Genomic DNA, 23,835 nt, shown 5'->3' with positions numbered 1-23,835 from the left:
GGTATGTAAATGTTTGAGTCCCTGCTTTCATTTCTTTTGGGAATAAACCCAGAAATGGGATTGCTGGTTTAACTTTTTGAGGAACTGCCATACTGTCTTCTACGGTGGCTGCACCATTTTACCGACCCACCAGCAATGCACAAAGTTGAGCATTAATTTTTTTTTAATTTTTTTTTCAACGTTTTTTATTTATTTTTGGGACAGAGAGAGACAGAGCATGAACGGGGGAGGGGCAGAGAGAGAGGGAGACACAGAATCGGAAACAGGCTCCAGGCTCTGAGCCATCAGCCCAGAGCCTGACGCGGGGCTCGAACTCACGGACCGCGAGATCGTGACCCGGCTGAAGTCGGACGCTTAACCGACTGCGCCACCCAGGCGCCCCGTGAGCATTAATTTTTACAAGTCCTCATCAAACAGCTATTGTGTCGGGAGGAATTCAGTAAAACAAAGTCCAGGTGAGAGAATGCAACCTGAACTATGCCTCCCCAAATGTTGGACTGCTGTACATTCAAGGTCAAGGTAACAAACAACATACCTATTGTTGGAGGGTAAAGATCAAAGATTAGGTAGGGGTGCCTGGGTGCCTCAGTTGGTTGAGTGACCGACTTCGGCTCAGGTCATGATCTCACGGTTTGTGAGTTCGAGCCCTGCGTCGGGTTCTGTGCTGATGGCTCAGAGCCTGGAGCCTGTTTCATATTCAGTGTCTCCGTCTCTCTCTGCCCTAACCCACTCATGCTCTCTATCTCAGAAATAAATAAACATTAAAAAAAAAAAAAACAGATCAAAGATTAGGTGACTGAGGTATATTAAAAACTTCCCAGGAAAGAGAGAACTGTCATGTCAGGGACATATGTAGTGCTTGAAAACTTCATGATCCTTAGGTAAAAAAAGGTCTGAGAAATATCAGAGAAGGAACTAGATCAGGAATCCCCTCCCAATATTTTATTATAAAAAATTATAAAAGAATTTTGGAAGAATTATATGTATATATCTACCACCCAAAGCCTACAACTAACCTTTGGCTAAATTTGTTTTCTCAGATATCCATCCCTCTATCCATTCATCAGTCCATCTTGTTTTTTGATACATCTCAAAGGAAGTTACAGATATCAATACACTTCATCCTAAACACTTTATCATGCATATAATTAACTGGAGTTCAATATTTACTTATGGTTGTCAGGTGAAATTTATATATAGTGAAATGTACAAATCAAATTACCATTTGATGATCTTTAAAACTACAGCTTTAGGGGCACCTGGGTGGCTCAGTCAGTTGGGTGTCCAACCTCAGCTCAGGTCATGATCTCACGGTTTGTGGGTTCGAGCCCCACGTTGGGCTCTGTGCTGACAGGTCAGAGCCCGAAGCCTGCTTCAGATTCTATGTCTCCTTCTCTCTCTGCCCCTCCCCCACTTGTGCTCTGTATCTGTCAAAAATAAATAAATGTAAAAAAAAATTTTTTTTTTAATAAAACTACAGCTTTATTGGGGTGCCTGGATGGCTCAGTCCATGGAGCATTCAACTCTTGATTTCAGGGTCGTGAGTTCGAGCCCCACATTGGGGGTAGAGTTTACTTAAAAAAAAAAAAATTACAGCTTTATTGAGATATAATCTGCATTCCATAAAGTTCACCCTGTAAAGCATATAGTTCAGTGTTGGTCTATTCACAAAGTTGTGCATCAGTCACCACTAATTCCAGGACATTTTCATCACCCCAAAAAGAAACCCCTATTCATCAGCAACTGTTCCCCATTCTTCCCTCCCTCCAGTCTCTGGCAACCACTAGCCTGTTCCGTCTCTGCCCATCCTGGGCATTTCATATGAAAGGAGTCACACGTGGCCTTTGGGCTTAGCTTCTCCGTTCAGCACGTTTGCAAGGTTCACCCAAGTTGTCATCTGATGGGCTTTGACTTGCATAATGAGCAGGCTTTTTCATCTGCATTTTCTCAGAAAAGAGTCTCATCAAATTCTCCAAGGGGTCTGGGACTCAACGAAGGAACAAGGAATCTCAGACGCTAGGGATACATCTAGAGAACTGGAACACTAGTTTCAAAGTCCACTGCATCACAAATACTTGCAAGGATGGATTTGCCAGGAAGAACCCGCTTTTCTGACAAGGTAAGACCATGAGGGCAACCGAGGGGATGCACAGGGCTTGTAGCCTTGCCAAAGAACCACCAAGGAAAGGGCTCCAGGACCTCCCAAAGGAAACGGCAGAGGACAGTCAACAGAATTGACAGCAAGGCACCCTGGCCTTTAGAATTTCTAGGCCCAAGCAGCTTGCAAACAAAACCAGCAGAGGCTGGGGACACCTGGGTGGCTCAGTTGGTTAAGCATCTGACTCTTGATTTCGGCTCAGGTTGTGATCTCGCTGTTCATGAGTTCGAGTCCTGCATCAGGCCTGCTTGGGATTCTCTCTCTCTCTCTCTCTCTCTCAAAAATTCCTCTGGGGAGACTGGGGTAGCCTTAGTCCCTCCCATGAAGGAAAATACCCTACAGAACAAGAGAGAAGGGAGGGAGGTAGCCGGAAAATTCAGAGCTATGCAAGCCAAGCCCATCTTTGTTCAAGAAAATAGGATATAAATCTGCCCTCAAAACCTTCATCCCATTTCTAGTCTTTTTTTCTCCCTTATGATCCTCCAGAAACAAATTCGGGAAATCAAAGCCTAGTCTGAGCTTTCCGTATCTCTAGTCAGGACAAAAGGGCTAGCATGGCTTAGCCACACTCCTGAGAGATGGAGAGTCTGGCAAGCGAGACTCAGTGGCTGGAGAGCTGGGGTCCCTGCGCCAGGACTCCCAAAATAAAAAACATGAGCCTTGCTGCTGAGAACAGTGTAATTAAAGAAGTAACATTATTTTTAAAAATAAAAGATCTGAAGCAAACAACATAGACTGATAAAATTTAACAGAGTTGAATAGTGGATACACAGGTGTTTCCCCTACTTAATGTGTGATTTAAAGATTTTGTTTTAACACCATCTACGAAGAAATGAACAGACATGTCACATTCGTTGAGTCAAGTTTATTAAATTTACCATGTGCTCAGCACTGTCCTAGGCAGGAACATGAGAAAAATTACAAAACAAGGTTTCAACAAGGGAAAAATATACTCTGCACTGTATTAATCTGCAATCATTTCCATGTTGCTTTCCAAAGAGTTCTTAGATTGTTTTGTGGTGTGTGGTCCCCTCTTTCTCCATGTTCCCCTAAAGCTTCTAGCTCTGTCAAACAATGTGCCACTATGACCATCCCCTGAAGAAGAGGATGGACAGGAAGAGCGGCTTCCTGCTGATGAGGCAGTTAGGGAATGGTCATGGAGTCCCATGGTGGGGAGACATGCCAAGAGGGAAACCGTCAACCCCGAGGGCTCGGCGCTCACAGTGATTCACACGAAGGCCAGACTTGGGGAAGCCACGGAAAGGGCCCGGAGGCCCTCACTTACCCCCTCCCCAGGGGATGTGCTTAAAGTGCTAACATAGTAAGAAAATGATGCATAGCTACATGCGGTCTTGGGTGCCCCTAGACTTCCCATCTCCCTCTTCTCCTTCTGACTTGTGCTAATACCAGGCACTGGCACCACCGGGGGCCAGGTCAAGGGGGAAGTTTAGTGCCCAGTGAAGAAATGGGAGAAGGTCCAACGTATAACCTATGATGCCCAAGAGGAGGCACAGACAGAGAAGGGCAGAGAGGTATGCGGCAAAAGGGACTGGTTTGTGCTTGGCCCTTCCCCTTGGGCCAGGGGTTGGTTCCTGTGCAAAGGGCAGTTTGGTTCCAGATAGCTCTCCGGGTCCTAAATTTTCCCTGAGGGAACAAAGCTGCATAGCATGGGAAGGAAACTGAAGACATGCTGGGCCCTCCCTCTCCCCCACCCAGGCATGCCCCCATGCCTGCTGTACAAAGCGCTAAGGGTACTGGCGTGTGACACAGGGCAGGCCCAGACCACACTCGGCAGGCCCATGCCACAGTAGATGCTGGATGACCTGCAAACACACCTGGATAAGAGCTCCACCCGCCTGCGCACAAGCATCGGTGAAAGCCCCCAACCTGAGTTAGAACAAGGGGCTAAGGTCCAGCTGGTGGCTCTGCCAAGGAGATCTGTGCCCCTGAGGGCCAGATCCCAGTGAAAGGTGTCACGTGGATGACAGAGGGCACCCCAGCCAGAAGGGCGAGCAAAAGTAGTAGTGGCACGACCTGGCCACAGAGCCAGGCAGAGGCTGCCTTGGAGGAGGAGGAGGGGGCCCAGGAGCCAAGAGGGCACCCCCTGCCCCCAATTTCACCCGGCTCAGAGCCAGATCTCATCACTGCTCACACTGGACACTCGATAGATATAGCCCAGCATTGGGAGTCGGATGAAACCTGCAAGGTCAAAGATGCCGTGAGTCTCAGTAAGCCTCACTGCCTGGAAGCTTGGAGACCCAGAGGCCTCTGGCATAAGCACAAGGGCTGGGGAGGAGAGGAGGGGGGCCGTGGGCCCATGCCCCTGTACCTCGGCTGGTAAGGAGGCCACCAGGCTCCGGGTCCAGCAGCTCTGGCCGGCTGCTGTTCTGAGCCATCTGCCGGTCTGCTGGTTTCTCTGTTGGGTGACAAACGGGGTGGTGCCCACGATGAGGAGTGTGCCTGACAAGGCCTAGCCCCTCCTAGTACCAGGGTCTCTCTTTTCCTCAGAAGCACCTCTGAAGATAAAGCAGGGACAAACAAAGGGTGTACCTCTGGAATCTGGAGTGAGGTCGTTGAGCTGAAGGTTGGACGGGAGGGACATGTTCTCCCGTGGCAGGCGCACGTTGTTGAGTTTTAAGTTGTTGGAGTCACTACAGGGTGGACAGAGCCCGGGATATGCCCTAGCTCCAGCAGGCACAGACTCCTGCTTGGGGGCCCATTCCAGAACTAGAGAGACCCCGGGTTTCCAACCGTCCCCATGCCGCATCTCAGTTCAGCTCAGCCAGCCAGCCCCAGGAAGAGTTACCTAGAGATCAGAGATGGGCGCCGGGAGGGGCCTGGGGAGAAAGAAACCACACACTTTCTCAGGGTGCCTACTCACTCTGGGCTCTGCCTCAATGCCCTTTCAGACCCAGGACCCCCAGGACCCCCAGGCAAGGATCTCTCCAATGCCCAGCCTCTGGGACAGACTGGGTTCCCAGTGCTCAGTCCTGAGTTGCATCTGGTTTTACCCACGCCATGCTCAGGGAGACCCTTTCTGCCACTCGTCAGAGAGGACTTGCTCTGCCTAGCCCCACATGCTGCCCTCGCTGCTCCTCCTTCTCCCTGCCCCTCAGCCACCCTCTCTCTGCCCAGCCCCCTCCCCCTCCTGGCTCTGGACCTACCTTTGGTCTTCTTCTCTTTCCTGCAGACCAGGCAGGCCACCAAGGTGCTGAACCCCACCAGTGTGCCCAGGGCAAGCCCTCCCGCCACAACGATGCCCAGCAGCGGCACTTCCACTCGGGTGGCCAGGAGCCCTGCAAGTTGTCCTCTGGTTAGGTTCTAAGTGGGCGGGGTCCCCAACTCTGAGACGCTACAGGTGCCACTCGGTGCTCCTTGCCCAAGGTGGGCGGCACAGCTCATTCACGAGACTCACCCAAAGGGCAACTAGTCGTCCCATTTATGTACCGTGATCCTGCACCCACCTGAGGCTTTGCCGGGCCAGTCGCTGGCAGTGCTCACCCGGGGCCGGAAGCGAGGCGCTGGTGACACCCACGTCGTTGGCGGCCACCACGGACAGGTTGTGCGCCAGGCTGCGGAGCTGCAGCTGCACTGTGTGGTTAGTGAGCCAGGGGTAGCTCTGGGCATCCAGCACCAGGAAGTCGGAGGCGTTGACAGTCACCGGCCCATCCTGGTCGATCCAGGTCACGTTGGCAGGTGGGTTGGCACGCACCAGGGCAAAAAGGACAACCAAGAGGCCTGGGCCCTGAGCTTCCTGGTACTTGGCCCCAACCTGGGCAATCTCTGGTTTAACTGGTACAAAGCAGAAGCCAACATATTCTCACCACACCTCTCGTACTCCTTGCCCACTCTTCCCAAACCTAGGAGTGAGCCGGGGGCCTCGATCTCCCCTTTAGAAGGCTCTGGGAAACAGGATGGTTGGGTCTCCCTGAGAGGCAGCACGTCATAGTGACCAGCAGTAGAAACACAAGAACCAAGCTGCCTACATTCGAATCCTGGCTCTGCTTATGAGCCGTAGGACTTAACAATCTGTGGCTCAGTTTTCTCACTTGTGAAACGGGGATAACAGTAACAATCACCTCATAGGATTACCCTGAGGATGATGTGAGTTCAAATCTGCAAAGTACATGTTTGTTAAATGCTCTATCAGACCACCTGCCTGGTGGCTGCTGGGGGTCCCAGGGCAGAGAACCTCTCTCCTTGCCCATCTCAGAGGCACTCACATTGCACATTGAGGATGACTGAGGCATTGGCTGACCGGCCACTACCCGGGTCCTGCAAGGAGCAGTTGAGCTCATGCTGGGCCCTCTGGGCAGTAACAGTGAAGGTGCTGGTGCCTCCAGAGAAGGCCTCACCGCCCACACTCAGCAGTCTTGAGGTGCTGGCCTCCTGCAGTTGTCCATCCAGGTACCAGGCCAGTCGGGGGGTCCCAGGCCCCCCTGCCACCCGGCAGGTGAAGGCGTGGCGTTCGTTTTCTCGAAGTGCCCGCTCGGCCCAGGTCCGACCATCAATTTGTGGTGCCAATTCCCCCCAACCTGGAACACAGCAGAGAGTTGTGGGGAGAGCTGGGAGAAGGTCAGTACTGGGGTACTGGCCTGTGACCAGCACGACATCCGCTTACAGAGGTGCAGAGGACCAGGGGCCAGTGCACTTGGTTAGGTTGGCTCACCAAAAATTGGCTGGACCCTGGGTAGGTGGGTGAGGGGAAGCCAGCTCTGGTCCCTGTGGCCTGAAGCGGGTTCCCAAACCCAAGGTGCAGACAAAGAGGGGAAAGGGGGGGGTTGCCCCCAGAAGTGCTCGGCCAAGGGGTAAACGGGGGTGTACCTGAGCTCAGAAGGGCTGGCAGGAGCAGCAGTGTATGCGGGAGGGCAGCTGGGCCTGGGGGCAGCGCCATGGTGGCTCAGGCCTGGGCCCCAGGCTGCCGAGAGAAGGGGGCGGGCCTCGACGTTAGCCAGGTGACCGCACGCAGGCTCGGTAATTCCTCCGGGAATTTACTCTCCAGAAACAAAAATAAACCGTGCACCAACACACAAATAGAGCCTGACCCGCAGCGGCGAAGACGAGGACGCGAACAGCCCAGCGCCAAGGCCGGAGCCGACCCAGTGGCTACCAACCCACCTAGCGGGCTCAGAACCCGGCGCCGCCCCCAAGGCACAATCAAGCGCCGGCTCGCGGACGCAGAAACCGCGCGCAACCGCGCAGCCCGCACTGGGCGGCTCGCGCGCACGCGCATAGGCGGACACGCGGCGCAGTGCCCCTCCCCCCAGGGGACCGTCCTCCGGCCCCTCTCCCCCACTCCCCTTTACCCTCCCTTCCGTGGCCCCACGCCCCCTTTACCACCCTCCGGGGACCAGGCGGAAGTGGGCCGGCACGGCGGAGGTCCGGGCGGCGGGGGTCGCACGACAGCTCCGCCCCGCCGCCCCAGGCGGCTCACCTGGCGCCCTCCCCACGCTCCTTCCGAGCGACTGCTCCTGTCTGCGGGGCGCTGCAGTCCGCGGCGGGGCCGGGCGGGGCCAGGCGGGGCCAATCAACGCCCGAGCACGCCCACCCGCCCCCTCCCCTTCCCGCCCCGCCCCGCCCAGCTCTCCGGACCCCGGCCGACCACGAAGTGCCCTGGCGCTGCGGGGCCGGCGGCTGGACGCAGACACGGACGCGAGTGGGAGAGAGCCGGCAGCTTTATTGGATCGTCTCAGCGGCCGTTGCGGGGCGCGCGCAGCTGCCGCATCATGTCGGCCAGCATGCGGTTGCACAGCGCGGCGTAGGGGTTGAGCAGCACCAGCTGGCGCCGCGCGAACGGGCTGCCCAGCCGCGCCGCCCGCTCGAAGTCCCTGCGGGCGTCGTCGTCCCGGCCCTGCAGCCGCGCCAGGAGCCCGCGCTGCACGAAGCCCTGGCGGGCGGCGCGACCCCGGCCGCCGCTCAGCGCCACAGCGCGTTCCAGGTCCTCCAGGGCGCCTGCGGGGCGGAAGGAGGTCAGAACCGAGGCCCCGGGGCAGGGCCACCCAACACCCGCCTGCCCTTGCTCCTCGTCACACGTGCACACTGGAGGAGTTGGCCACACTTGCCCCGGGCCGCACAGCCAGTTTAGTGACAGAGCTGAGACTGTGGTCCCTATCACCTTTCACCATCGAATACACCAAAACGTGAAGGGTGCTGGGACGATTTTGAATGGTCACTGTGGTCATGAATCTGGCCCGTTGTCCAGCAGGAGCAGGCCGTTTTTTCCAGTCATAGGCTATTAAGTATCTACCACGTGCCAGGTGGCTGACTCTGAATCTCAAAGTCCAAAAAATTTATCATGTACCGACGACCATTTCTTACAAGTATAATAAAATCCATTTCTCTTTCTTTTCCTTTTGAAGGCATTCCTCTCCCCTTATTCAGTGTATGCTTTAAAACAACTTTTCCCTGGGGCACTTGGGTGCTTCAGCAGGGTAAGCAGCCGGTTTGGGCTCAGGCCATGATCTCATGGTTCATGAGTTCGAGCCCAAGTGGGCTCTGTGCTGTCAGCCCCGAGTGCTTGAGGTCCAACTCTCCCTCTGCCCCTCTCGCGCTCTGTCTCTCAAAAGTAAATACACAGGGGCGCCTGGGTGGCTCAGTCGGTTAAGCGGCCCACTTCGGCTCAGGTCGTGATCTCGTGGTCCGTTGAGTTCGAGCCCCGCGTCGGGCTCTGTGCTGACAGCTCAGAGCCTGGAGCCTGTTTCAGATTCTGTGTCTCCCTCTCTCTGACCCTCCCTGTTCATGCTCTGTCTCTCTCTGTCTCAAAAATAAATAAACGTTAAAAAAAAAATTAAAAAAAAATAAAGGAGGTCTTGGAGTCAGGGCTGGCCCCGCACATTGTCATGTCTATCCTTCTCATGAAAAACTCGGATTGGGCATTAAACTCTGAATTCAAACTCAGGCAGCTGTTGGTATTTTAGGGCCCAGCTGCAGTTTTTCTGGGCTCTGCCCAGGTCACTCATGCTCTCTAGTCTAAAGAGCTGTCAGGGCGCGTGAGAAGCTCCAGCATCACCCTACAGAGAGGCTGATCTCTGTCCAGTCTCTGTGTGTTTTGATCCCAGAACCCAGCGAGGGCTAGGCTGCCCAGGCCACCCAGATGGTTAAGAAGCTCTCTGATCGGGGCGCCTGGGTGGCTCAGTCGGTTGAGCATCCGACTTCGGCTCAGGTCATGATCTCACGGTTCGTGGGTTCGAGCCCCGCGTCGGGCTCTGTGCTGACAGCTCGGAGCCTGGAGCCTGCTTCGGATTCTGTGTCTCCCTCTCTCTGTGCCCCGTCCCCGCTCATGCTCTGTCTCTCTCTCTCCCTCAAGAATAAATAAAACATTAAAAAAAAAAATTAAAAAAAAAAAAAAAAAGAAGCTCTCTGATCACAGAAGCTCTCTGATCATAGTGCTTCTGGGTTTCCCTTGGAGGAGCCGGTCTGGAGGAATGGAAAGCCTTTTCCAGGCAGCATCACCTCTGTTCCTCTCTGGGCTTTTTATCTACAGACTGTCCTCAGCTGCTTTTACAGCCCCACTCAGCCCCCTCCTGCCAAAGCCAGGCAACCAAGCCTGGAGAAGGGGCCCTTGGTTCCCCCCACTGTTCCCAGAATGTTCAAAACCCTTCAGGCTGGCGTTCCTGGCTGCAGGAGCACCTCAACCACCGTGACGGTTTTCTGTGGTTTACACCTTCAGTCTGCCCTCTGGTCTCCAGCATGGCCTTCTCTGTCCCACTGTCCCCCTTCCAGTCAGAGTTGCCCAAGGGCAGCAGGTTCAATCCGGTCACTCCCCAGTTAAAATCCTTTTAATGATTCCCCATGTGTTCAAGACACAGTCCAGCCTGCCTAACGTTGCCATCAGGCCCCTGTTTACTTCTCCAGGCTCTACTCCACCCTCCCACCACTCCCCATTCCAACCAGCCTGGAGTTCTGAAGTTCTCTGTACTTTTCCATGCCTTCTGGGTCTCTACCTGCCTGTACCTTCTCCCACTTCCTCTCCTCCATCCGGCTGCAGCCTATTCATCCTTTCAAACTCACCCCTGGCGGCGGGGGGTGGGGGGTGAGGGGTGGGGGGCAGACACTGTGCTGAACCTTCTCAGCTTGTCTCATGGTGGTGGGTCTGTCCCACCCCTCGGACCGTGAGCTTCTTGAGAAGCAGTAGCCCAGGGGCATTAAGAGCACAGACCTTGGAGCCCCACCACCTGCTCCAAACCCCAATTCTGCTACAGTCTTCTTCTTCTATAAAAGGGAGGTACCAATAGCGCACACCTTTGGGGGTTGTTGTGAAGTTACATGGAAAGTGCCGGACACCCGGCACGGAGTAGGAGTAGTTCCTGTGGGTGGTCTATCTCTCCTCTTTGTCCTAGCTCACCGCTACAACAGTAGACTCTCATTAAATGTTTGTTACATAAACGAATGGAATGCGATCTCTTTGACCTTCCCAATAGCCCCCAGAGACTAGCAGGGCCCATGGGATAGCTCTTATAGGTAAGAACATAGGTTCCAGAACAGTCCCAGCCTCCAGGCCCCAGTCCCACAACCACTCCATCTCTGGTCTGTGGACCCCAGGGTCCCTTCTGTGGAAGTTCCAGGGCATCTCCCCTCACCTGCCACATCTCCTTGGAGTCGGCGGGCCTGGGCTCGGTTGTTGTAGGCGGAGGCCCGCTCAGGCAGCAGGCTGATGGCTTGGCCAAACCTCTCCAGGGCCGTGCCGAGGTCGCCAGCCTCCGCTGCCATCACCCCTTGCAGCTCCAGGGCCTTGGATCGCTCCAACTGTGCTCGAGGGAAAACTCCATCTGTGTCAGGAAGGGAACAGGGAAGGGACAGGTGTGCAGCTGCGAGCAAGAAGCAAAAGCCAGCTCGAGCTTTGGAAAGCCGGGACCCGAGCCGGAGGGGTTGGCTGGGACATAGGATTGGCTCAGGGCTCGGCTGGGAACGGAGTGGAACCCTGAATGCCTGCTGAGGCTGTGCATGTCGAGGTCAGAAACGTTGAGCAGAGCCCCTCCCCACCCCTTCCATCCTGTGGGGAGCGAAATGCCCCTGTCATGACAAAGATGTGAAAGTTTAGCACCTCCCCGCGGCCCCAGTACAGTTGAGCTTGGATTATGGGGTGAACTAAGTGGTGAGGGAAGGTCAGAGGTGTGAGGGCTGAAGGACAAAGCCTGGCTTTCTCCTTTTGGCGGAGAAACTCTTGCCGAGCCCCCAACCTGCGCACCAACGATCAGTAGACCTCTGATTCCAACCTCGACCGTCATTCAAGGGTCACGGAACGAGGGGCCTTCTGAGACTACCATCCTCTGCCACCAGAGGAACACTGCCGTCCAAAGTCGAACTCACCTTCGTCTACTTCTCCCTTCTCCACTTCCTCTCCCACGTCCAACCCAACAAGGTCTCCGAATGGGGTGTCAGGGTTGAAGATGGCCTGCAGCACTGCCTGATCATTGGGAGTCCCCATGGTGCTGGTGCCCCACTCCCAACTCCGAGGTGACTCAGGATACAGGGGGAGGGGAAGGGGGCTGAGCCTCACAGCCAGCTCATCTGGAGGGCAGAGGTTCTGTTTGAGGTCCATCCCCCATGAGGAGTGTCTTGCAATCCTTGGCTGTAACGTAAACCCAACCTCATTTGGCCTGGGGTTAGCAACTCTGGCTTGGCAAAATATTTAAAAATGTTTCTTAACTCCCTACGCCAGTCCTAGGGGGAACGAACAGAGTAAATAAATCCAATTTCTGCCTTAAGGTGGAGCGAGAGGGGGTGCTTCCTGAAATGCCTTCATTTTATTACATTCATAGATTGGGAGGAAGTCATTAGAAGCCCTCTTGATCGCCCCGTGGCTTTAAAAAAAAAAAAAAAGAGGGGCTATGCAGGAGATAAAGCTCTTCCGTTGTCCTCTTTATGCCCTCGTCATACCCAGGATTAATTAGGTCCCGAACACACACCATTGATGAGGGAGGGAAGAAAACACCGTTCAGGGTCAGTGTGGAGTGGGGCCTGGTGCCCGGAGGAAGGCGAGGCAGAGAGATTCAAGGATTCCACCTTAAAAGAAAGGACTGTGGAAGGTACTTTGCAGTCAGGTCACAGGCCACTAGCTGCTCCGGTTCCTCCACCCCACCCAAAGCCAAAAGAAAGTTTGATCGTGTGCAGCAATAAACTTGACATGTTTATTAATTAAACTATCACTTAAATAAAAAAAAGTGCATAGAAAATAAACATGTTTAAAAACTCCTTTTTTTTTTTTACAACTATGTACACTTTTTACTTTTACATTCAGTCTTTCGTAGAGAGCTTTCAGCATTATTATTTTTTGAACTATTAAAGTATTTTCCTTCATCCCTGTCACAGGGAGTTAACACTGATGGACTTTAGACACATTTTTTTCCTTTTTTTTTTTTTTTTTTCTCTTTTTCTCTAACCAGAAGCTTGGAAGAACACAAGGAAAAAAACCAAAAGATCTGTTATACATGATAAAGTTGTCAAGAAATGTCTTATTTCTAGAAAAGAAGCTTGTCATCTGTTGAGCTTTTGAAACAATTATTCAACTACCTGTATTTACTAAAGAGACTGTTAAAAGTTCAATAAAAGAAACACCACAAGTCTATTTTCTTGGTTGAAAGACAGAACTAGAGTACCTCGGAACAAGATACCAGGAAAGCACAGAACACAATTTTCCCCTAAATGCAGGTGGTAACCCCAACATTCATAACCAAAAATAGAGAAACGAGGAGTACAGGTACTGACTGGCAACATTCATGGGCAGAAAAAATCCAGGTGACACCATTTCTGCATTTCTCTCTGATCCTAGGAATGGGTCGTTCCCCGGTCCCTTTATGGTTTGGGTCTCCCCCCAGTTTCGGAGGATCAGAGGAGCGCCAGACTGACACTTTCCTGCCACTACTATAGCAACTGTAACACAATCCTTATCTATAGTGTTAAGAGAATTAAAAGCCATGGACTGAACTAGGCTTTGTTACATGGTGCAATACTATATTAGTTCCTATATATATCATATTTATATTTATTTGAAAACCAAAACAAAAAAAGTTGCAAGTTTTCAGAGTGTGAGACTTGACTGGTATTCATGATTCGGCACAAAACCATCTGCTCGATAACCTTGTATTGCTTTAAAATGAAGGAAATGCAACATAAAATTACACCCAGCCCTTTGCAATGACCCGCTTTTCCTTTAAAAAGAAAAAAAAGAAACAAAAAAAACAAAACCAAGAAAAACCCAAACTCGATTTCTAGTTTAAAAAAAAAAAAAAAATCCCAAATCAAACTTAAAAGTTAACATCTGACAAGGTTTTGACCTTTAGTATTTTCAGATATTTGATTGAACGTCAGTCCTTTAGAAAGATACATTCATTAAAAGATTTTTTTTGTTTTTTGTTTTTTGTGTTTTTTTTTTTTGTTTTTTATTTTGTTTTTATGTTGTTGTTGTTGTATTTTTTAAATCAAGGGAGCTGCATGGTGCTCACTGCGTTGGCCGGGGAGGGGAGGGGAGGGGAGGGGTGGGGTGGGGTGGGGTGGGGGGGCCGGGAGGGGGTTGACAGAGGCAAGCGGGGTGGCGGACCGTATCCCGGCAAAGGAGTCTGGTTGAAATCTTACATCTAGCTGCCAGGGCTTCCCCCTGAATTCTGGTGATTGGTCTAAAACCAGGAGGGCTGTGCTGGAGGTGGTGGACGGTAACAGAGGGAGCCAGGGGACCAAGTTCCGGCCATAGGGTCAGCGCCATGCAGCTGTTCTGGTCACACAGTTGTCACTGGCCACCAGGAAATGCAGCCACAACAGGTTCTAGCAGCAAAGCTGTAAGGGAGCTGGCTCTCTCACTGAGAACTGACCAGGCTTGCAGCTGTGTTACTCCTTAGGGATTCGGGATGCCCCTTGGGGGGTTCCTGGGAATGACTCACCACAGTTCCTCGGTCTGCACTTTTGTGCGGAGATTCCCTTGGTCACTTTCAAAACAAACTCGGGTGTTTTTGGAGACAGATAGGCCGTGTTTTGTTTTTGTTTTTTTTGCCTTCTTTCCCTCTTGTAGGGAAACCTTAGCTTATTCCCCAAGTTGCTGGCAGGTATGCTGAATTTTGGCAATGGACTCGAGGCTGAGCTAGAAGAGGAATTACTCGTTTCTATGGTTGACGGGGAGTGAAAAGGCAAGGCAAACCATCTGCAGCTGGCAAGAGAAGGAAAGATGTGGTCCCTCCTCTGGCCTCAGGGTTTGGGATTGGTAGAAAGAGAACGAGGAGGGGGCTCACAGTACAGCATGGCCTAGCAGGGCAGTGACTAGGTCTATTTAGCTGAGTCTCCCCCAACCCCTGACTGGCCTTTGGGTCTTTCTCAAGGTGAATTCACGACCCATCAGTGCATTAATCGTTTCAGTAACAAATGCAGCTTAAGGTTTTTTTTTTTTTTTTTCTTAAAAAAAAAAAAAAGAAAAAAGAAAAAAAAAGGAGTAAAAGGATTTACAAAAAAACCTCACACAGTGCAATAATAAAGGAAACCAGACACTAGTGGGACCCCTAGGGCCACCGTATCTTGTTCACGGGCAAAGGAGGAAGGGAGGCGAGGTCTGGGTAGAGTGTTTTTCCCCAGTCCCCTGCTGGCACTTCTCCATGATGACAAGGAAGTCTCTGCCATCCTGGCCACAGTGCTGGGCTCCCTGCATGACAGCGAACACAGTGACAATGTTCCAGCAAAGCCACCAGACACAGTTCTTAAGGTCACGGAAGAACAGGAAGCCCAGGGTGGAAGGCACAGCAGAGCCATGAGTCCCGGGGCAGAGAGCGCAGGGCTGGGTCGTATTGCTTTGCTAGACTTCCATAGGAATGGGCTTCTCGTGGGAGAAAAGGGCGCCCTGCCCTCTACTGGACCGCACTGCTCTGAAACCCAGTGGCCGACAGAGGCAGAGAAAAATCTGCTTTATCGTGAGTGGTCAGACTGTGCTTCAGTTTCAACGGGCTGCCCCGAAAGAGGGCACAGGGGGATCCGTGGGTTCTTTGCAGGTATGAGGACCTGGCGGGCAGACGGAAAGGGAACGAGGTGACCGATGAGGCAGATGGTGATGGAAAATGTCAGGTTGCCATTCAACTTGGTTGCTATCTCTGAAGTAGGGAAAGATGAGGGAAATGTAGATCACACCTCTCGCCGCTCTGAGCTGGTCCCAGAAAGGAGAGAGCGAGTGCAGGAAAGAAGGGGGGCACTGCTGTGTCAGGATACTCCCACAGCCTTTTGAGGAGCTTCAACACGGGAAGGAGGGGAGTGGCCCAATGGAGTTGGGTGACCTTCCTTTTCCATTTATTGTCAAAGAGCAAACCCAGGACACGTTTATGTCAACAGGGCACAAACAAGCTACACATTAAACAACAAAAGTACACCTTCCAGGGGGAAGTTGGGCAGGAAAAACCAGACTTTGTGTGTACAGCTGAATATTTTCTCTAACTTCATCCTATGAAAATAAAAAATTATTAAAAACCGATCTTCTTTTAAATTAGGATAATACCGCGGTTTAAAAAATAGCCTTGTCGTAAGTGCTTCTCCCTATGAAGTGCTTCTCATAGAAAAATATACAAAATATATTTACATTTATAAAACCTTAAATAGTAAACTGTAAACAGAACAGAGTAAAATCCAATGACTTAATTTAACAGGTTCAGGACACCGTCTTGGGGAAAGGAAGAGAAGAAACATTTGATGCTGTTTTGACCACATCCTAAGGAGTAATCAGGGCAGTAGTGTCATTTAATTTACTTAATCTGTGGATTTTGCGCAGGTGGCAGAGGTCCCTCGATACAAGGTGGTCTAGTCCCCAAGTTTTGGGCCTTGAAATCTGATTAGTGTTCTGCCTTCAACTGGACACCGACCGTTTAAAAATGAAGTCTTCCTATGTCTCAACAAGGGGAAAATAAAGTCACCATGTCCTAGGAAGGGGGCCCAGGGGTTTGTCCTGGTTGTGATACTCTGGTTGTTGCATGATTCAGATCCTATGTAAATAATCTTTTTCCTCTTCTAAAAAATCATGCTACATATATTTCTTTAAAACTCTCAGCGGAGCCTTATGAAAACTCCGAATTCTGTCTGGTTACGGCCAATGGCTCCTGTCCACTTCCCCACTGGGAGTGCTTACAGGCTCAGGGATCGGTTCGTAGGCACGTACTATGCCCAACAGGGGGTGTCCTTGAGCAGGGAGTCACTCCTCTCTACCACCCAGAAAGATGGGGAAAGCGGTGGGATGAGACAGGGGAAACGAAGAAAGTGGAGTGAGGAGAAGGAATGAGAGGGAAGCCACTCCCATCGTCAAGAAAGGTCATTGGCTGAGATAAGGCTCATGGGGGGGAACGCTCCCACTTAAAGCCCACAGGCTCAATGTTTGGTGATTAATTGGCACAACCCCAAGACAGCCTTTTGACACCAAAGGTGCTAAGAATCCTGTCTCCCAACCAGAAGTGAACTCTCAAGCGGGAGGGTAGGAGGGAAAACCACCAGACCTTCTCTGTTTGTTCAACAGATGGCTACAGGCTGGGCCCGGCTGGCACACTATCAGGCATCCGACCAACTCTATTATTTGGGGCCCTGCCTGACCCCTCGCGTATAGTGCTTGGGAAAGGGCCAAGGCGGGGATGGCAACTTCTCTCTGAGGAGACACTCGGGCCCAATCTCCCAACGTAACTAACCCTCTACAGGCTCCTTCCAGGCAAGTCTGCTCGCGACCCCACTTCCATTCTTTAACGGCATACAATCAGAAGGGGCCCCAGAAGAAAGCCGGTCACGGAGCTTTTCTTTGAGACCTCATCTCTCTCTCCAGGACCGCGATCACATGTATAATGTGAACGTGGGACGTACGTAAGGGAGCCCGGCCATCACGGAGGCCCCTCAAACCGTGCCCACTCAATCCTGGAACTCCTAGCTGCCGGCAAAGGCCTTCAGCATCGCTTTGGATGGCCCCGGGTCCTCGTACTCCACCACCGGGGGAGAGGAGCAGCCTTAGTTTAGGAACTTCCGGCATTTCTTGGCACCACAGTTACAGGGTAGCTTGTTGCTGGCATCCTCGATGGGGAACTTATAGTCGTAAGTGAGTTCCTCCCCGCGGTAGATCTTGCGCATGGCAAAGATGACAATGTGCTTCTGCCCATCGATGTTGATGACCCGAGAGTAGCAGTTGGGCTCACAGGAGTGGTTGATGAAGCGTGCAGCGTTTCCATGCATGGTGGCGTCCACCACCTCGGAGTCATCAATTCGGAACATGTAGCAACCGATGCCCTACGCGTGAAGGAGAAAGGAGACCTTGTTAACTTAGCACAGCTCGGGCCGGGGACCACCTCCCAACCTTCTTCTGCTGTGGCCGACAGCCGCTGCCGAGAAAAGTTCCTTCTAGGAAAGTGCCTCCCGTCTCTCAAGATCCTTCCGTAACAACCTCCGATACTCCAGCCGCCGCACTAGAGGTTTCTTAATGTCTCCACGGGAAGGAGAAGCCTAAAACGTCGTGTCGCCATGTGCTTTTGGTCCACTCGGACAAACCTACAAAGATTTTCTTTGGGTACCAATCCTTAAGGCAGATTCTGAGCTTTTCCTGGGGCCCACCATAGATTTTAAAGGTGTAAAAAAAAAAAAAAAAAGATGTTCAAAGTAATAAAATATCCTATTTCTTTTGGGCTGTAGGGATCGTATTTGTAGTCGATGGCCCCTTTCCACATGCAACACCAGAAGTGGGCCGGTGAAAGCGGGCCACTCACCTTGCTGTCATAATACTTCTCTCGCTTGTCAGTCTGGATGGAACGGATGACATTGCCAGCATACTCAATCACCATCTCACCCGCATCGATGTTTCTCTTACAGAAAAGACCCCGGCCGTGAATGGGAGACCTAGGGCATAAAGACGGAAAAGAGATCAGCCATGGATTTTGCAAATCTGGTTAACTGTGTGAACACATGAATAAATGACTAAAGCCTCCTGGTCTGTTAGTTCCCCAGGAAGGACAGACACTTGAAGAGAAAAAAAGAATCTGGACCCACTTGATTTGAGGAGTATATTCATTGTTTTAACAAACGGCCAAGGAAAGATTTCTTGCACTCTGTAACATACTAGAAGTAGCAGTATTTTAATGCTCACTATGTTAAGTTCCTTGTTCAACACAAGGAAGTACAGGATCTCAGAACATCAGGTTCCATCAACAATAGCGAGAAAAACCTCACCTACTGAAGGGGGGGGGTCATTCCAGCATTTGGTTCCCTTTGACTTTGGAAAATGATAAGTTTCATATAATTCTTTCTACAATTTTAGCCATACCTGTAGACACCGACTGCCTCCTTAGAAGTCTTCTTTAAATGCCGGAAACGCATGGGCATCGGCAGGTCCATACTTGTTGCCCTCCTAAAGAGACAGGCATATGACTAATGAGTTCTCTTCAGGAGATAATCAGTTTTGAGTCTTGGATCAAAGGTTCCTAGAGAATATGACTGCACTGTTCTCTTTGCTCAGTGCCAAGCACAACAAGTGTCTTATAAAATTAGGCCTATAATTGGGGCGCCTGGGTGGCTCAGTCGGTTAAGCGGCCGACTTCGGCTCAGGTCACGATCTCGCGGTCCGTGAGTCCGAGCCCCGCGTCGGGCTCTTTGCTGACAGCTCAGACCCTGGAGCCTCTTTCAGATTCTCTGTCTCCCTCTCTGACCCTCCCCCGTTCATGCTCTGTCTCTCTCTGTCTCAAAAATAAATGTTAAAAAAATTAAAAAAAAAAAATTAGGCCTATAATATACATAGTACTTGACCATGGGGACTATGGTGATACGTCCAGAGCTGACAGGGTATATACACTTTGGTTAAAGAAAATGAAAAATGGCCTCTTAGCGTTGTCTGAATTTCTCCTCTCCAACACATTTCTCTCTGTGCCAGCCCGCTTACTGCTACCTTACACTTGATCTCAGCCAAAGGGCCAAGAAGCAATGCTGCTACCTTGACACAAACTGTATTTCATACTCTTCTTAGATGTTATCTGGGAAACTGTGACACGAGCAAACCCACACAGTGCCCTGAACAGCCAGAGTAGAGGGGAGCAAAGAGTGTTCCTAACGACCCTTCAACTCCAGACTTACCGAGCGGACTTCAGCTGTACCTCCTCCTCCTCCTCATCATTAGGGTTGTATTCGGGAGGCTGCCGATGTTTAGAAGCCAGGAAGTTAAACATGTCAAATGCTGACTTCCTGGAGCCAAAAGATGAAAACGTGTTGTAACAGAAAGGCTTTAACAGAAGCAGTGGACAGCTTTGATGCTGGAAATCTCAAAGGTCGCGTGGGAAAATAATGCCATCATACGTAAAAATATAGGGACCCGAACCTGCTTCCGAAAGAGAATGGAACTTGCCTCAGGTGAACTTCGGCCCTGGCCGAGCCATGAGGGTTCAGGGGGGGTTCGTTGGCCTCCTCCGGTTTGTGGAAACGGAATTTGTAATTCCTGCAGTGCTTGGCACCAGAGAGCTGCTCAATCAGGAACACGACCGCATCGTGAAGAATCCCCAGCATCCTCAAGCCGTTAACACCTGTCGGACAGAAGGCACCAGGGTAGTGAGGGCGCAGTCAACAGGAGACTGCCTGGTATTAAAGAAATGCTTGAGGGGCGCCTGGGTGGCTCAGTCAGTTGAGCGTGCGACTTTGACTCAGGTCAGGATCTCACAGTTCGTGGGTTCCAGCCCCGCGTCGGGCTCTGTGCTGACAGCTCGGAGCCTAGAGCCTGCTTCGGATTCCGTGTCTCCCTCTCTCTCTGTCTCTCCCCTGCTCATGCTCCCTCTCTCTCAAAAATAAACAAACACGTAAAAAAAATCAAAAGAAAAATGCTTGAGCTAGAGAAGAGCTCTGCCAGAGGCTGCTCGGGGGTGAACTGCATTAAAGACTAGCTAAGAATTAGCATTAACTAGCCATTAGGATGACACAGACTCAGATCTACCAATATGGAAAATGTTCACGATTAAGTGAAAAAAAAAAAAAAAAAAAAACACCACCAAACTGTTTTCTATGCTCTTATGTACACAGATAGGTTGTATGCGTTATTTCACTTCGTGGTCTTAATGCCCACATGAGGCAGGGGTCACCAGCTGCATTTTCAGGTCAGTAAATCTAGGCTCAGAGAATTTAAACACCACACCCGAGGTCACTGCTAGTAGGACGAGCTCTGAACCTTGGACTGGAGACCTTCAACCGTGATCCCATTTTTGTTTATAGGTTAATGGGGTAACTGGGTTCTCTAACTTCACACTCACATAGATACTTCCCTAAAATTTAAAAGAATGGCTAGCAATAAGCCCCTAGCACGGAACTCTCTTTTGTTGTTGTTATAGTGAGCATATGGAGTAGTACGCTTGAGAGGTGCTTACTCACTTAGTCTCATGACATTAATGAGCATTTCTGATTTTAGTTTACAAAAATTACACTTACTAGTTCTTTAATTTTTTTTTAACGTTTATTTATTTTTGAGACAGAGAGAGACAGAGCATGAATGGGGGGAGGGTCAGAGAGAGAGGGAGACAGAATCAGCAGGCTCCAGGCTCTGAGCTGTCAGCACAGAGCCCGACACGGGGCTCGAACTCACGGACCGCAAGATCACGACCTGAGCCGAAGTCAGACGCTCAACCGACTGAGCCACCCAGGCGCCCCTACACTCACTAGTTTTTTAATGTTTATTTTTGACACAGAGAGAGAGAGGGAGAGAGAGAGAGAGAGAGAGAGAGAGAGAGAGAGAATGAGTGGGGGAGGGGCATAGAGAATCCAAAGCGGGCTCTGTACTGACAGCAGAGACCCTGATGCAGGGCTTGAACTCAAAGACTGTGAGATCATGACCTGAGCTGGTCAGACGCTTAACCGACGGAGCCATCCAGGTGCCATTATAAAAATAACATTTATATAAGTTGTGGGCATAGATGGTGAAAGTCCTTCTGAACTGTCTCCTTGCATTAAAGGGATGGGGCAATTCCACTGCTTTGACACTGGAAATAGCAAATGTTGGGGGCGCCTGGCTGGCCCAGTCAGTAGAGCATGTGACTCTTGATCTTGGGGTTGTTAAGTTCGAGCCCCACGTTGGCTGTGGAGATTACTTAAAAGTAAAATCTTAAAAAAAAAATCATATATATATATATATATATATATCATATATATCATATATATATATTTACTTTGAGAGACTGAGCACCTGACACCAGGCTTCATCTTAGGACATCAAGATCACTACTTGAGCCAGTATCATAACCGGCTGAGCCACCCAGGAGCCCCAAAATAGCCAATGTTCTTTACATTTTTATAAAGTCAACAATATTCTTTCATTGCAATATTGTTTTTGGTATTATTAACAGATATCAAGACAAGGGTGTCTGTTGTGCTAGGATCACACGCACAATTCCAACAGTCACACCCTTTGTGCTATGAAGCATATTTAGAGATGCAACCTCAGTGTAATTTGGGGACTGAGTGTCATGCCTGGGAGGCTATCTGGGTTTAAATGTTGACAAGGATTACTTCTGGGGGATGGGACCCTGACTACCTTTTACTTTGTTTTTGCGGTTGCTTTTTCATATTTTAAAATTCATCTATGTCCCTGATAATTTTTTGAGAAGAGTGGAAAGTTACTATTAGTTGCCTGATTCTTATTTCACTTAGAGAATTTCTAAGGGAGATCATTTGGTTTCAATGCAAGTAGAAGGTTCAGTCTTCAGTCACGTTCTTTGGACACAACTGTGTTCCAGTTAGAATTCAACCTAAGTATACAACTCAAGCCTCCATTAGAAGAGCTTATAAGCCAATTAAGATAATGGCAAACATCTTTTCTTTCCCCACACAACACTGATTTTCCCCAAGAAATTTCTTCCTAGGAATTTTAGATTGTTGTGGATTCCTAGGCAGAAAAAGACACTGGAAAAACATATTTATTTCCATAGAAAGTTCATTTTTATACTTAGACTGAGTGTTCAACTCTACTTTCACTGGAGGGCTTAAAGCGAGATTAAATACTGTGTCAGTAATGGGGAGAACAAAGATGAATTTGAACAAAGAAACGGCCCCCATTCTCAAGCTCTTGGAAGAGAGAGGCCAACAGGTACCCAAGTCACACACTGTGAAAGTATCCAAATAAAGGTACAGTATAAAATACTGCGGGAGCAATCTCTTCTGTTGTGGACGATTCATTCACTCATGCAACAAATATTTCCTGAGCACCTACTATATCCCACATTTTCTTTCCATCGTTCTGCTGTGCCAGACACAGCCTGGGAATACAGAGGTGAACGAGACAGGCAAACACCTGTATTTATGGAGCTTTTATTTCATGGAAGAGACAGACAATAAACACACCAAAGGTATTCCCACTTTAGGGCTTTTTTCTGGGCTGTTTCTTCTGCATTGAGGGCTTTTACTCTACTTGTCGCATGACTCGCTCCTTCTTGTCATCACTCAGGCCTCAGCTTTATTTAATGTCATCTCTTCAAGAAACTCCTTTCCTGACCACTCTATCTAGAGGAGGCTCCCTGCCACCAGCTACCCACCCTGTGCACTTGATTTCATTCTTCAGAGTACTTATCTCTGCCACTAGATATAAAGTCGTGAGGCAAGAACCTCGTTGTGAAGGGGTCAATGGATTGGAAACCTTGGAGAGCAGGCCTGAGTCTGCTTCTACTCAGCAGTTATATCCTAAGTGTCCAACATGACGCCAGGCACATTCAAGGGTTCAGTAATATTTTTAAATAACCAACATTTAAGGGCCGAACACTTTATTCTACAATTAGTAGGCAACCAGAGAAGCTTCTGAGGTACTTCTGGGGACACTGAGGATTCACCACCAGGAGGAGACGGGAGACTCAGGGACCATTTAGAAGGCTTTCTGAGATTACTGGTGAGAGAATGACAAAGGCTATTCCTGAGGAAAGAAGGAGACAGAAGAAGGGAACATGACTCATACTTTTGGGGTAGAGTCAAGGGCAGCGACCAACTGGATGTGAATGGTGAGGGAAAGGAAAGAAGTCAAGATTTACCGGACTCTTTTGGCTTGAGATATGAGGGATGGTAGGAAGACGGGATGAATCACAGGAGTGTAATGCGAGAGGGTGAGAATGGCTGAACAAGCCTAGCACGAGGGTAGAGTGAGGGGCAGAGGCTGAGAACCTAGGAGAACCCGAACTCTTTTTGTCTTTTCTTTTTCTTTTTTTCTTATATACAGTACTACATTAGTTTCAAGCATGTCACATAATGATTCAACAATTCTATACACTACTCAATGCTCAGAAGATCTTTTTAAAAGTTTATTTGCCATCTGCTTTTTTAACAACTGCACTTGAATTCACTCTTTTTTAAAAATTCATAAAAGTGATATCCACTCATGGAAATAAAGTGAAACAGTACAGGAAGTCCAAGTTGCCCATTTGAATTCCCCAGGTGACACTCTGAGGCAACCATTCTATAGATTGAGATAGAGTACACGTGTGTGGATATGTGGGTGTATAACATGAACGTATCTAAAGGGAGTCATGATCATACCAGATACATACGGTTACAACCAGCCCCTTCCAATTAATTTACTTTGGACCTCTTTCTAAATTCTCCTGTTGAGGAGTATTTGGCTTGCTGCCTCTAGTTTTTTGCTAACACATGTTGGAATGAACACCCTCATACATTTTTTCTTTTAAATTCTCTTCCCAATCTCCCCTCTCCCAGTCCACCCTCGTACATATTTTTTAAGTTTA

At 49.9% G+C, this 23,835-nt stretch overlaps 3 protein-coding genes across 4 annotated transcripts in view; all 3 read right to left on the bottom strand.

The window, feature by feature from the left end:
* Positions 1-3,017: 3,017 nt before the first annotated feature.
* On the bottom strand, positions 3,018-7,397 carry TMEM25 (transmembrane protein 25). Its single transcript, XM_047072241.1, has 8 exons — positions 6,983-7,397; positions 6,382-6,693; positions 5,660-5,950; positions 5,323-5,454; positions 4,965-4,995; positions 4,709-4,809; positions 4,488-4,574; positions 3,018-4,357 (listed from the first exon to the last, which is right to left on the bottom strand). Exons 1-8 carry the CDS (start codon positions 7,050-7,052, stop codon positions 4,284-4,286), a joined length of 1,098 nt encoding a protein of 365 aa, XP_046928197.1. The 5' UTR covers positions 7,053-7,397; the 3' UTR covers positions 3,018-4,283.
* Positions 7,398-7,847: 450 nt separating this feature from the next.
* On the bottom strand, positions 7,848-11,585 carry TTC36 (tetratricopeptide repeat domain 36). The gene is made up of 3 exons (XM_047070335.1): positions 11,468-11,585; positions 10,738-10,926; positions 7,848-8,110 (listed from the first exon to the last, which is right to left on the bottom strand). Exons 1-3 carry the CDS (start codon positions 11,583-11,585, stop codon positions 7,848-7,850), a joined length of 570 nt encoding a protein of 189 aa, XP_046926291.1.
* Positions 11,586-12,274: 689 nt separating this feature from the next.
* KMT2A (lysine methyltransferase 2A) overlaps positions 12,275-23,835 on the bottom strand; it is an 84,721-nt gene continuing 73,160 nt past the window's right edge. For both annotated transcript variants that reach the window (XM_047070290.1, XM_047070291.1), the window contains exons 32-36: positions 19,479-19,653; positions 19,211-19,318; positions 18,408-18,491; positions 17,854-17,983; positions 12,275-17,380 (exon numbers count right to left, since the gene is read on the bottom strand). In XM_047070290.1, the coding sequence (XP_046926246.1) occupies positions 17,105-17,380; positions 17,854-17,983; positions 18,408-18,491; positions 19,211-19,318; positions 19,479-19,653 (773 nt within the window). In that variant the 3' untranslated portion in view covers positions 12,275-17,104. The remainder of the gene's footprint in view (positions 17,381-17,853; positions 17,984-18,407; positions 18,492-19,210; positions 19,319-19,478; positions 19,654-23,835) is intronic.

The sequence above is a fragment of the Lynx rufus genome, unplaced genomic scaffold (assembly GCF_022079265.1).
Source record: "Lynx rufus isolate CCGP_SWC_20201006 ecotype Redwood Valley unplaced genomic scaffold, mLynRuf1.p SCAF_9, whole genome shotgun sequence".
Classification (NCBI taxonomy): domain Eukaryota; kingdom Metazoa; phylum Chordata; class Mammalia; order Carnivora; family Felidae; genus Lynx; species Lynx rufus.
Note: the sequence above shows the minus strand (reverse complement) of the source record. Positions and strands in the feature narration are given on the sequence as shown.